We start from the raw sequence: 12,354 nt of genomic DNA, 5'->3' as shown, positions 1-12,354 counted from the left end.
AGGTACAAGAGACCGTCTGGATTAAAATAAGCCTATAGTAGTGAGTGTTAGGGACAAGCTTGGTTTAAAGGAGGACTAACTTTGCAAATAAAACCCGCGTGAGGAGAATGCTTTGAGATTTTTTTTTTTTTTTTAGTATAAGTGCGTCTTATAAGCCACCGGATACAGTAACTAATATCATATAGTCTTACTCTTAAAATGCATGAGTATTTTAAAAGAGTAAGAGTATACAGGGTATAGTCTTACTTTTAAAATACATGAACACACTCAACACACGCACAAACAATATACACACATACAAAATACACTTAAACATATATACACAAATACATATTTCTCCACAAACATCGCCCTCGCCGACGTAGGCAGCTACTCTTCGTTTCCGAATATGTTTTCCCACTTCTTTTCCTTTTTTAATCGTTATGTTGGTTTTCCCGATGACTGAGAAGATCAATCCTTGTTTGTCACGAGCGTCCGTACGAACTGCATTTAGCCGAGGTAAGTGGACCTGTTTAGGATTTGTGGTGTTCCCCGCTCCTGTTTTCTTTGTGGTGTCATTTCATTTCTGCAGTATTCTGGCAGGTGTGTGTTTGGATTAACTATATATATATATATATATGTTTGAATGGGAAGGAAGCTCCTTACCACACAGCCAAAATACTACCGAAACAGCTGAAGTGAATTTTGAAACTTGTGTTCTTTTATACATACGTAACACTTGGAACCATCCCTGAGTTGGATCTACAGTTTGTATTGTATTGAGTACCTGCGTATATATGCACCTATCTATGTGTATTTATATATGCAGATACATGTACGAGTGTATATGTCCATACATACAGTATACAACCAACAAACAATTTTAAGTTGCTCCAAAGTATTATAAGTTAAGTACTGGCATCCAATATGTTAAAGTACCTTGATTCTAATGAATCCAGCAACTGACCTTTATATATAATTGCATGTATGTGTACGTAAATGTAATTAGTGCTCTAATATATAAATGATTCACTTAATGCAAAAATTTTCACCCGTGATGTAATAATGGTTACAATTCTTTAATAATTTGGCATTATCCTGCTTCACACAAACACTTATTATTTTGGGTACCTCTAGTGGAGTTTCATTCCCCCCACCACCACTCTGAAGCAAGCATTTTGACCTCATTTTGGATTAAAGGATACCTTCCACCCTAATCCCACCAACAGTCTTGAGGGCATGTAGCAAGACAGACACTAGCTCTTCCCCCGATTAAACATATATCTGTACAAAAGTATGTTTGTGCGTGCATGTGTGTATGCATGTATAAAATCTTCAACAGTTAACATCCACTTTAACATGTTTGCATGGATGGATAGAATTTGTTGAGGTAGATTTTCTACTGCCTGCTGTCCTTCCTCACATGAAGTCAAAACAATGAGACAATAACACACACATATTCTAATGATTCTGCAAATTTGCCACCTTATTTTAAGAGAACCTAATGAAAAAAATAGAAAATGAACAACGCAGTGAATTTTTAAAGTTTTTTAGTTCATTTGAAAGAAAAAAAAAACTATATATAAAAAAAATTCTTTTGAATCTTCAAAAAATAAACAAAAAACAACACAACGTTCCTGCTAACATGTCTGACATCTCTTACACAGTCTTCTTAACTAATCAAGAGAGTAAAGGGACATTTTGTCACCACATATATGTCTATACTCTCTTGTCCCTTCATCATGTATGTCTCCTTCAGCCGGACAATGTTAAATTATGATTTCTTGAGTTATTTCATCATCTGGCGGCAGTTCTATACTTTCAGGTGATAAGAAGTCAGGTGATATTAAATCAAGACCTTCACTTTCCCTGCGATCTAGCTCCAGATAAGCTTCTCGTAGAGACCATTCTTTCAACCTAGGTAAATAGACAAAACACAACATCATAGAATGAAGAGAGGTGGAGGGAAGGGGTTAAATTGTAACTGAAGGTGGAAGAGAGAATCAAGTGCACTGGTGACAGAGCAAGAGAATCCAGGAGAGAGGGAGAAGACAAGAGGAGAGAAGAGTAAATGAGGAACAAAAGAGAATTCATTTAAAATTAGAGGTAACAGTCATTTAGTACATTTTTGATAGCTTACTCAGTAAAAGAATCTTTTGATGGGTCCCTAAGACTGATAGAAGAAGGGAAATTTTTTTTGTGTCTTTGCATACTCTCAACAAGCCAGAAGATGGTGTATTAAATTTTGTTTCTTTTAACCCTCTGGCATTTAATCTGGCCATATCTGGCCTAAATATTCTACTTGCTTTATGTTTAACTCTTTAACATCTAAACAAGCCATACCTGGGCCAAATATTCTTCTTATGTTCATACTAGCCAGATCTGGCCTCTTAGACCTACCCTACAATGTCATTCCACAAGTAAAGAATACCATCATTGAAATCTTAAAACTACAAGACAATGCAGGAGTAGGAGTAATTCACAATAATGTAATTATATAAGCATTACATTTGATAAGAGTAATCTGAATGCTAAAGGGTTAAGCTAATCAGATCAGGCCTCTCACACCTATCCTACAATATCATCTTAAAAATAAACAATCATATCATTGAAATCTCAACGCTATGACATAATACATGATTAATTTAAAATATTAATAAATAAGCTTTTCACGGAACAGATTAATCTGAATGCTTAAGGGTTAAGGGCTCCATCTTAAAGAGAAGGCTACCACAAGGGCCAGTCCTTGTTACAATGTGGTAACCTGTGTCTCAATGACCTATGTCAGCAGTAGAGTGCAAGTTCCTAGTAAGGCTCCTCATGCTGGACAGGTCCTAAGAAAGAGGCCAGACTAATTTGGGCCAATTCTTCCCCAAAGTAAAAAGAGGTTTGTGTAGGTCAGCAATTGTCAAACAATGTCCATGTGACCCCTGGGGGTACATGCAAGTAAAATAATAAATTGGGGATCCACAATAGTAGTTTAAGGGTCCATGAAAATAATCTTGATGTAGATATGTTTATTGCAAGAAACAGCTTGGTTTCTTTATCATTTTACATAGGCCTAGAAGTGGCTGTGTGGTAAGTAGCTTGCTTACAAACCACATGGTTACGGGTTCAGTCTCACTGCGTGGCACCTTGGGCAAGTGTCTTCTACTATAGCCTCGGGCTGAGTGGATTTGGTAGACAGAAACTGAAAGAAGCCCGTCGTATATATGTCGTCGCATCATTTAACATCTGCTTTCCATGTTGGCATGGGTTAGATGGTATGACTGGGGACATGTCTGTATGTCTGTGTTTGTCCCCCCAACATCACTTGACAACCGATGCTGGTGTGTTTACGTTCCCGTAACTTAGCAGTTCGGCAAAAGAGACTGATAGAATAAGTACTAGGCTTATAAAAAATAAGCCCTGGGGTCAATTTGCTCAACTAAAGGCCAAAGTCAAATGATTGAAACAAGTAAAAAAGTGAAAAGAGAATAGTTAATGTGGGAGAAACAAAATATGAATTTCGAAAGAAGTATCTATAAAACTAGTCTTTAAACATTGAATGATTACATGGGTCCACTAGAGTAAAAGAGTAATGAAAGGGGTCTGTAAATAAAAAAAGTGGTTGGGAACCCCTGGTAGAGGACCAGAAGCTTGCTTCCCAACCACATGGTTCTAGGTTCAGTCCCACTGTGTGACATTTTGGGTTAGGGTCTTCTACTATAGCCTTGACTTGACCAATGCCTTGTAAGTGGATTTGATGGACACAAACTGTATATATATATATATATATATATATTAATGTGTCTCATTGCGTCTGTTTGTCCCACCACCACTGCTTGACAACTGATGTCGATGCATTTATGTCCCTGTAAGTTACTGATAGAATAAGTACAAGGCTGACAAAGAATATGTCCCGAGGTTGATTTGTTTGACTAAAACCCTCTAAGGTGTTGCTCCAGCATGGCCATAGTCAAATGACTGAAACAAGTAAAAGAATAAAAGATTGGTGACAATTTGAAACCAACCAGACCTGGGAGAGGAGGGCTTTGTATACAGGATGAAACAGAAAGGACAGTCACAGAGTCAAGAACAGTGGAGAGATGTCATTGATGGTCTATACTCCACAGGAAGTGAAGGGTTTAAATGAATAAGTTAAAGGCAGCACCTCTGAAAGTGATGAAAGGAAAGGCGGGTATTAACTACAAACTGGAGCAATCACCCAAATGCACACTAAAGTGAAGTCCACTAACTATGTCCAAAGGTCAGATGGTGGGGTTAAGCCAGGTGATGAATTAAGTTTACAACTGAAGAAAAGTAATGGGTTCATCTAACAAGTTTCTAGTTTCCAGCTGCCCACAATGCCCTTGGTCAAACTGAGGCTATAGAAGGCACATGCCAAGGGGCCACAGAGTGGAAACAAAGAAACAGGCCAAACATAGTACAGGGTGCCATGCCTACACCCCAGAGTATGTTAATCTTAATAACTATTTGTTTAATGCGTCATCTATTCAATTAGGTTGTCTGGGAAGTTTTGAGCGTTTTTAATATGCAAAAAGAGATAGAAATAATTGACCTTTCAATAAATTTTATTCAATGAAATAATTTCCATTAATGAGCGCGGCCGTTGCCAGTACCGCCTGACTGGCTTCCGTAGGATTTTCGAGCGAGATCGTTGCCAGTGCCCCTGGACTGGCTTGTGCGGGTAGCACATAAAAGACACCATTTCGAGCGTGGCCGTTGCCAGTATCGCCTGACTGGCCTTCGTGCAGGTGACACGTAAAAGCACCTACTACACTCTCTGAGTGGTTGGCGTTAGGAAGGGCATCCAACTGTAAAAACTCTGCCAAATTTAGATTGGAGCCTGGTGTTGCCATCCGGTTTCACCAGTCCTCAGTCAAATCGTCCAACCCATGCTAGCATGGAAAGCGGACGTTAAACGATGATGATGATGATGATGATGATGATTAATGACTTTTGCCTATCTATCAGGTAATTCAAATATTCCTTCAACAAAATTTGACTGGTTTTGAAGTAAAGTTATCTAGATGCATTTTGACTATCTAAATTGTTCAATGTTTTTCCTTGCAATGAGTTCTGTCAAGACAAAAACAAGTGGTAGTCGGATGGCGCAATATCAGGAGAATATGGTGGATGGGATAAGAGATCCCAGCAAAGTTCATGTAACTTTGTTTGGGTAGCCGAAGACATGTGGTCAGGCATTGTCTTGTTGGAACATTACCCCTTTCCTGTTGACAATCTCCAGTCTCAATTCTTAGATCTTTTGGTTCAAATTAGCCAGCTGACAATAGTACACATTAGAATTAATGGTCTGGTTTTGTGGGAGAAGCTCATAATAGATAATGCCTTTATGATCCCACCAAACACAAAGCATAGCTTTTTTGGCATAGATTCATCTTTGCTTGCTGTTTTGAGGGATCCTTACTCAAACTCCAGGATCTTTTTCGCATTACGTTTTTGTACACAATCCATTTTCCATCTCCACTCACAAGTTGTTCCAAAAAGAAGGAATGCTTTAATTTTGTTTCAAAAGCATATCATAAACGGAATACCAGTCCAAACAATTCTTTTCTGAGAGTTTGTGAGGGACCCATATCTTATAACAAGAAATGTATCCTAGCTTCACTAGCTATTCATGAGCCATACTTTTAAAAAACGTCCAACTCTTCTGTAAGTTTTCTAGTTGTGCTATTTGAGTTTCTTCGATTTTTGCCTTCAAAACAGCTTCATCCAATTTTTAAGATCTTCTACTGGGACTGTCATCCCCCAAACTAAACTCTCCAGCTTTAAATTTTGCAAACCACCTTCAAACAGTTGATTCACCAATAGTATCGTCACCATAAACTTCACAAATGTTTACGCAAATCTTTGCAGCATTTTCTTATTTAAAAAGAAAAGCATTACAACATGAATATGAAATTTTTGGTCATCCATTTCAAATGTCAATAAAGGGTAACCAGAATGAAAGATAAATCTATTTTTAGTAAGCAACAAAGAAATACACTACCACTTCAAGCAACATCTAAGTTTTAACTGTGTTTTGTTTCAGGTGTGTTCAATGAAGCGTTAAAAGATTTAGCTTAAAAACGCTCAGAACTTTCTGGACAACCTAATAAATGTTTTGTTAGAATGTTGTGTGTGAAAATGTGAGTTTATGTGTTGTCATCATCATCAGCATCCTTTAACATTCACTTATGAAGGTATGTGGCTTAGTGGTTGGGGTGTGGGACTCGTAATCAATTCCTAGACCTGATGACATGTTGTCTTCTTGAGCAAAACACTACTTCACATTGCCCCAGTCCAGTCAGCTGGCAAAAATGAGTAATCCTGTAATGGACTGGCATCCCGTGCAGTGAGGAATATACAAGGGGGTGCTGATAAGCTCCTGGCTTTAAGGGTATTGCAAAAGGCCAGGTTGGAGGTCCAACCTTCTGAGTTCTTTCACAGGGCTTAGAAGGACCACTGCAATAAGTATGTGAATCTGAGAGAGGAATATGCTGGGAAAAATTATAATTGATCCTCCTGTATTTTCTTTTAGCCAAAGCTAAGAACTATTCAGCAGCCCCTTGTATATGCCACAAAAACTAGGAAACCAGCCTTATGACTCAGGAAGGATCATTTAACATTCACTTTTCTATGCATGCATGGGTCAGATGGAATTTGTTGAGGTGCCTTTTCTATTGCCAACCCTCACCTGTTTCCAAATGAAATAAGACTGGACCATGGCCATACAGGATTTTAATGGAAGACTAGAAATTAACATCACCTGTATGACAGTGATCCTCATTTACAACCATCACATGATGTCAGGACAAGGGTATGCACAAACACGCACACCTATACACAATGGACTTCTTTCAGTTTCTGTCCACCAAATCCACTCACAAGGTTTTGGCTGACCTGAGGCTATAGTAGAAGACACTTGCCTCTAAGATGCCACACAATGGGACTGAACCCAAGATGACATGGTTGGGAAGCAAATAGTAGAGCTATTGAGACCACAAAGATTATAGAAACAAAGGTCAAAAATAAAAGCATAAAAAAAAAAAAGACAAATTGAAAAATTAGAAATACCTCCCATCAGGTAGATATGCTAGCAAATATGTTCCGCCCACAACACATAGCGTTATGGAGATAAACATTGTCATGTTATGGATAAAACGATCCAGGTCTTTATCAACAAAATCATAACCATAGTTAATCCAGTTCTGAAAATATAAACAAAATTTAGTAAAACATTTTAGTAAAACATTGTTTGCAAAAATGTCTGAATTGTCATCATTGCCATCGTTGTCATCATTTTAAAATCTACTTTCCAATGCCTGAATGGGGCAGATGGAATTTACTGAAACATTTTCTAAAGCCTTCCTGTTGCCAGCCTGCTTACCAACATTTCTTCCAGTTTTGTGTTTCAAGTTCAAATTTCACTGAGGTTGACTTTGCCCTTTATAAGATGAGTCGATGTAGTCGATTAACCCCCACCCCACAAAATTTTAGGCATCGTGAGTGTATGTGAGGGTGCGTCTGAGTTTGTCTCACCACCAGACAACCGGCATAAGTTTGTTTACGTCCCTGTAATTTAGCTGCTCAGCAAAAGAGACGAACAGAATAATTACCAGGCTTACAAAAGTAACTGCTGGTGTCGATTTGTTCGACTAAATCATTCAAGGCAATGCCCCAGCATGATCGTAGTTCAATGAGTGAAACAGATAAAAGATATCTACGACAGGCTTCCACACAGTCTCCGGTCAGGAGTTATAATGGAAGGCATTTGCCACACGGTGAGAATGAACGCCCTCTTCATTTTTAAACTGCTTATTTATAAGGTCGGCTGGTTCTTTAAATTCAATGTTGGAACAAACATTTTACTTTTGGATGATCTACTCCAACTCGGAAACTGCAATAAAGACTCAATTATCTAGCTATTTAACTAAACAAAAAAAATTCAAACATTGGAATGAGAGAGACAGGTAGATACAAAGACGGAGAAATAACAGTATGTGACAGAAGGAAGGAAGGAAAGTGAGAAAGCGAATTTAACATATATTTACATTTATAATCCAGGGGAGGCAACTCTACATAAATATATCGTAATTTGCTATACGTGCCAGGGCTCGTGCGAATTTTTGTCTTGAAGTACGAAGGAGTTTCATACCAGCAATCACTAGTCAGCGCTGAACTCGCACATCCCTGTTGCGTTTTCCAAGTGTTTTTTGTTTTGTTTTTTAGTTTTGTATAGTATTTGCTATTATTTTATAATAATTAGTTGCGTTAGCCATGGGTCCTAAGAAGGTTAATGCAAAGGACAGTGCTGAGAAGAAGAATAAACTGATTACGATACAATTGAAGATTGAAATCAGTGATAAACATGAGAAAGGAGTGCATGTAGTGGATATAGCACGTTAATACGACCAAAACACGTCGACGATCAGCACCATCCTGAAGAAAAAGGACGAGATCAAGGCCGTTACAGCAAATGGTGTCTCTAGTCTCTCCAAGCAACGCACATCTGTCCAAGAAGAGATGGGAAAATCGCTTCTTCTGTGGATCAACGAGAAGTAACTCGAAGGGGGTACGATTACGGAGACCATCATCAGTGAGAAAGCACGAGTGCTGTATTGGGATCTCTTGAAGCAGAACCCTGGAACATCAACGGAGGAGACATCAGCAGACGCATTTTAAGGCCAGTCGCGGCAGGGTCGATAATTTCAAGAAGAGGACTGGTGTTCATGGTGTCATCAGGTATGGAGAAGCTGCAAGTTCCAACACGAAGGCAGCTGAGGATTTCGTACGTGAATTACGCAGCTCATCACAGCAGAGGAGCACACCGCACAACAGGTATTCAACTGTGATGAAACTGGCGGGGTTTTTTTTTGGGGGGGGGGACGAATGCCCAGAAGAACCTAACTGCAGAGAAGAAAACATCAGGCCACAAGCTTATGAAAGATAGACTAACTCTTTGTGCCATTGCGAGTAGAGACTTGAGGATTAAGCCGCTCCTTCTCTGCCATTCCGAAAACTCACGAGCATTCAAGTCGCACAAAATCCTGAAGGAGAAGCTGCAGGTCGTGGGGGGTGTGGGTAAACGTTAAAGCCCGAGTCACCAGGCAATTCTGCAACGAGTGGGTCAACCTTATCTTCGGACCAGCAGTGAAAAAGTATCTTCTGGAGAACAATCTTCCTCTCAAGGCTCTCCTTATTCTCACCAATGCTCCTGCTTACACTACAAACTTCGAAGATGATATCCTGGACGAATTTAGATTTACAAAAGTTCTAGACCTTTCATGCAAAACACCACCCCTATCTTGCAGCCCATGGACCAAAAGGTGATTTCTAATTTTAAGACATCGTACACCAAAAACCCAAAATACAAATCTTACCCTTCGTGAGTTTTGGAAGGAGAACTACAACATTTCTAACTGCCTGAAAATCACCAATATGGCCTGGCACTCAGAGAAGCTGATGACAGATGAACTTCTGCAGCTTCAGGAGCAGCAGCATTCGGATGCGGTGGAAGAGACTGACTCCCTGGAGGAAGAGAGTGTAGCGAAGAAGGCTATCTCTACGAGTGACATAAAGGCAGTATGTTTCTGAATTTGTAGAAAAATATCAACCTGAAAAAGTATCTACAGTTCGTGCAGCTGCTTTATTTAATGACAACACTCTGGCGCATTTTTGTAACATTTTGAAAGGCAGGAAAAAGCAGACTTCTCTTGATATGTTTCTAATGTAACAACCTGGAAGTGTGAAAAGTGAAGAAAGCGTGTCCCAAAAGCCTAAATTAAGTGAAGTGTGACAGAAAACGCCAGAAACTGTTCTTCCTGGAGTCTTAATGGAAGGAGATTCTCCTTCCAAACAATAATCGGTACTTTTCAGTTATCTCATGCCTTGAGGAGGTCAAACGTCAACAATGTGTTGAAGTATTGAATCAAAAGGATCTAACCTTTAATCCAATCTCGTCGCCACATAAATTCAATTTTTTAGTGGTGAGATAACCCAGTTTTTAATGGCAATTTTTTAATGGGGGTGAGATAACCAAAAAGTACCAACCAGTTTACATATTTCTTTTGCATTCTCTTTTATTATGTTTTTATAATTGTCATTTTCCTTGTAACTGCACCTTTTCTGTTTTAAAATCCATAGGAAAATTATTCATGGATGGGCTGGAAGAGATTAATTACATTTTAATTCATTTCAATGGGGAAAATTGATTTGTAAAACGAGTAAATCGTCAAACGAGCTCAATCATGGAACTAATTAAACTCGTACTGCGAGGTATCACTATTTATTGATGATAGAAATGAGTTATTCGTGCTTTGTTTTCACCCTTTATCTTCTAATATTGATAGGACATTTACACATGGTAATGATGTCTTACAAGCGGCATGCTGGCAGATTCGTCAATACGTCTGTCAAAATGCTTAGCGGCTGTTCTGGTTTTTAACGTTCTGAGAGGTTAACTTTGCCTTTCATTCCTTCAAAGTCGATAAAATAAAATACCAGTCAATTACTAGAGACAATGTAATCGACTTGTCCCTTCCTCTGAAAACTGACCTTGAACACTGCAAGGGACCAGCGTCTCGTTCGAGGGGAATATTATGATGTCGGTCACTTATAGGCCATGGAAACTGAGTAATCGACCTTATGAGTCCTAGGGCTAAACAAAAAAATTTTTAAAAAGCCCCACAGGGTCCCATGCAGCAGCAATAAATTGACAACGATATCAATTCAATTAGGGACTAAGATAAATGAACAGTACCAAAGCATAAATATTACAATCGCTTGGATTCCCTTCCACTAGATAATCTGGATTTCTTGTGGCGATTACTGTTTGTTACAACAAATATAAACATTAAGTCTACACGGTATGTTTTATTCTCGAACATAGTGTACACACAGTTAATAACAGATGGTTATGCCATTTGAACAGTATTTCTATAAAATTTCATTTATATATATCCATTTTCCTGAAAGTTATGTGGGAAAAATCGGGTTGTGTGAATTTTCTGAAAGTCTTCTCGCCACACCCCACGTCATTCGTTTGCGCAAATTTTTGTTTTCATATTCGTTTTCTACACTTTTTTTTTACACCTATATTTATTATTTTATTTTTTGGTCCAGGGAGTTTAACTACATATTAACCGTACAGACACGTTAGAGAATATAGTTCTACAGATCTTTAAAAAAAGACATGATGATCACGGATGAAAAGTTTTCTGATCATAAGTTTGACCTGGTGCTAAAAAAAAAAAAAAGACTTATAAGGAAACCCTTGATAATCTTTATCTTTCAGCTATAATCCTAACAAGACCTATTGCGGTCGAAAGGTGAGCAAACTATCTCTAAAATAGCGGTCCATGCAAGACAATTTTTTTCACACACGCATAACAAAAGACAAAGTGCCTAATATCTTTTGTCTTTTACTCGTTTCAGTCGTTAGACTGCGACCATGCTGGGGTACCACCTTGAATCTTTAGTCGAACGAATCGACTCCAGTACTTATTCTAACGACCTCTTTTGCCGAACCACTAATTTACGGGGACGCAAACACACCTACACCGGTTATCAAGCGATGGTGTGTATGGGGGAAGGACAAACCCGTTACACCCACCCACATGTGTGTGTGTGTGTGTGTATGTATGAGTCTTAATGTCTGTCTCTCACCGCCACTTGAGAACCAGTATTGGTGTGTTTACATCCCCCGTAATCTAGCGGTTCGGCAAAAGTTATCAACAGAATAAGAACCAGGCTTAAAAAGAAAAAGTAATGTCCATTCATTCGACTAAAAATTCTTCAAGGCGGTGCCCCAGCATGGCCGCAGTCTAATGACTGAAAAAGTAAAAGATAAGATTCTGTGCGACCCGGTACTGGTCAATGACTTAATGGTTGAAGACCCTTGTTCTAAAAGAATGTTCGACCTGCTACAAAGAATAGCCAAATCGGATCTTTAGGATTTGACGGGTAACATTTTTTTGTAGTGTTTTTGGTACCAAAACACTTTCAAACTTCGAATACTTGTATATTTTGTGTTATAGAACAGATAAAAAGTTTTGTATTCGAAGTTATTTCATGTAAAAAATTGTCGTATTTCGGTAATTTCAGCCAATCACTGACGTCTATTGAGGTGAAAACAATTACGCCGTGGAATGTAAACAACGGTGTTACGGGATTTTTTCCATTGAATAAAATTAGTGCCGTTGTTTGTCAACAAAAACTATCCGTTGTCAACAACAACTATCAGCAGTATATATTTCGTTTGTCACTGTTATTTATGACATCGTTCGTGCATTTGTACTAGTTTTAGCTTTAGAGTTTTAGGGTTAGGGTTCGGGTTTTAGAGTTAGGATTAGTTTTAGGATTACGGTTAGG

General features: G+C 38.6%; 2 protein-coding genes across 2 annotated transcripts in view; one reads left to right on the top strand and one right to left on the bottom strand.

The window, feature by feature from the left end:
- Positions 1-339: 339 nt before the first annotated feature.
- Positions 340-12,354, top strand: part of LOC106879604 (serine-rich adhesin for platelets) — a 45,687-nt gene continuing 33,672 nt past the window's right edge. The window contains exon 1 of the mRNA XM_014929254.2: positions 340-498. The gene's annotated coding sequence lies outside the window, so the exon portion shown is untranslated. The remainder of the gene's footprint in view (positions 499-12,354) is intronic.
- The window catches only part of LOC106879605 (NADH dehydrogenase [ubiquinone] 1 beta subcomplex subunit 11, mitochondrial), a 13,557-nt gene continuing 2,715 nt past the window's right edge, over positions 1,513-12,354 (bottom strand). The window contains exons 2-3 of the mRNA XM_014929255.2: positions 7,060-7,193; positions 1,513-1,896 (exon numbers count right to left, since the gene is read on the bottom strand). Of these exons, the coding sequence (XP_014784741.1) occupies positions 1,749-1,896; positions 7,060-7,193 (282 nt within the window). The 3' untranslated portion in view covers positions 1,513-1,748. The remainder of the gene's footprint in view (positions 1,897-7,059; positions 7,194-12,354) is intronic.

The sequence above is a fragment of the Octopus bimaculoides genome, chromosome 11 (genome assembly GCF_001194135.2).
Source record: "Octopus bimaculoides isolate UCB-OBI-ISO-001 chromosome 11, ASM119413v2, whole genome shotgun sequence".
Taxonomy (NCBI): Eukaryota; Metazoa; Mollusca; class Cephalopoda; order Octopoda; family Octopodidae; genus Octopus; species Octopus bimaculoides.
This window is presented reverse-complemented; position numbering and strand designations above follow the sequence as displayed.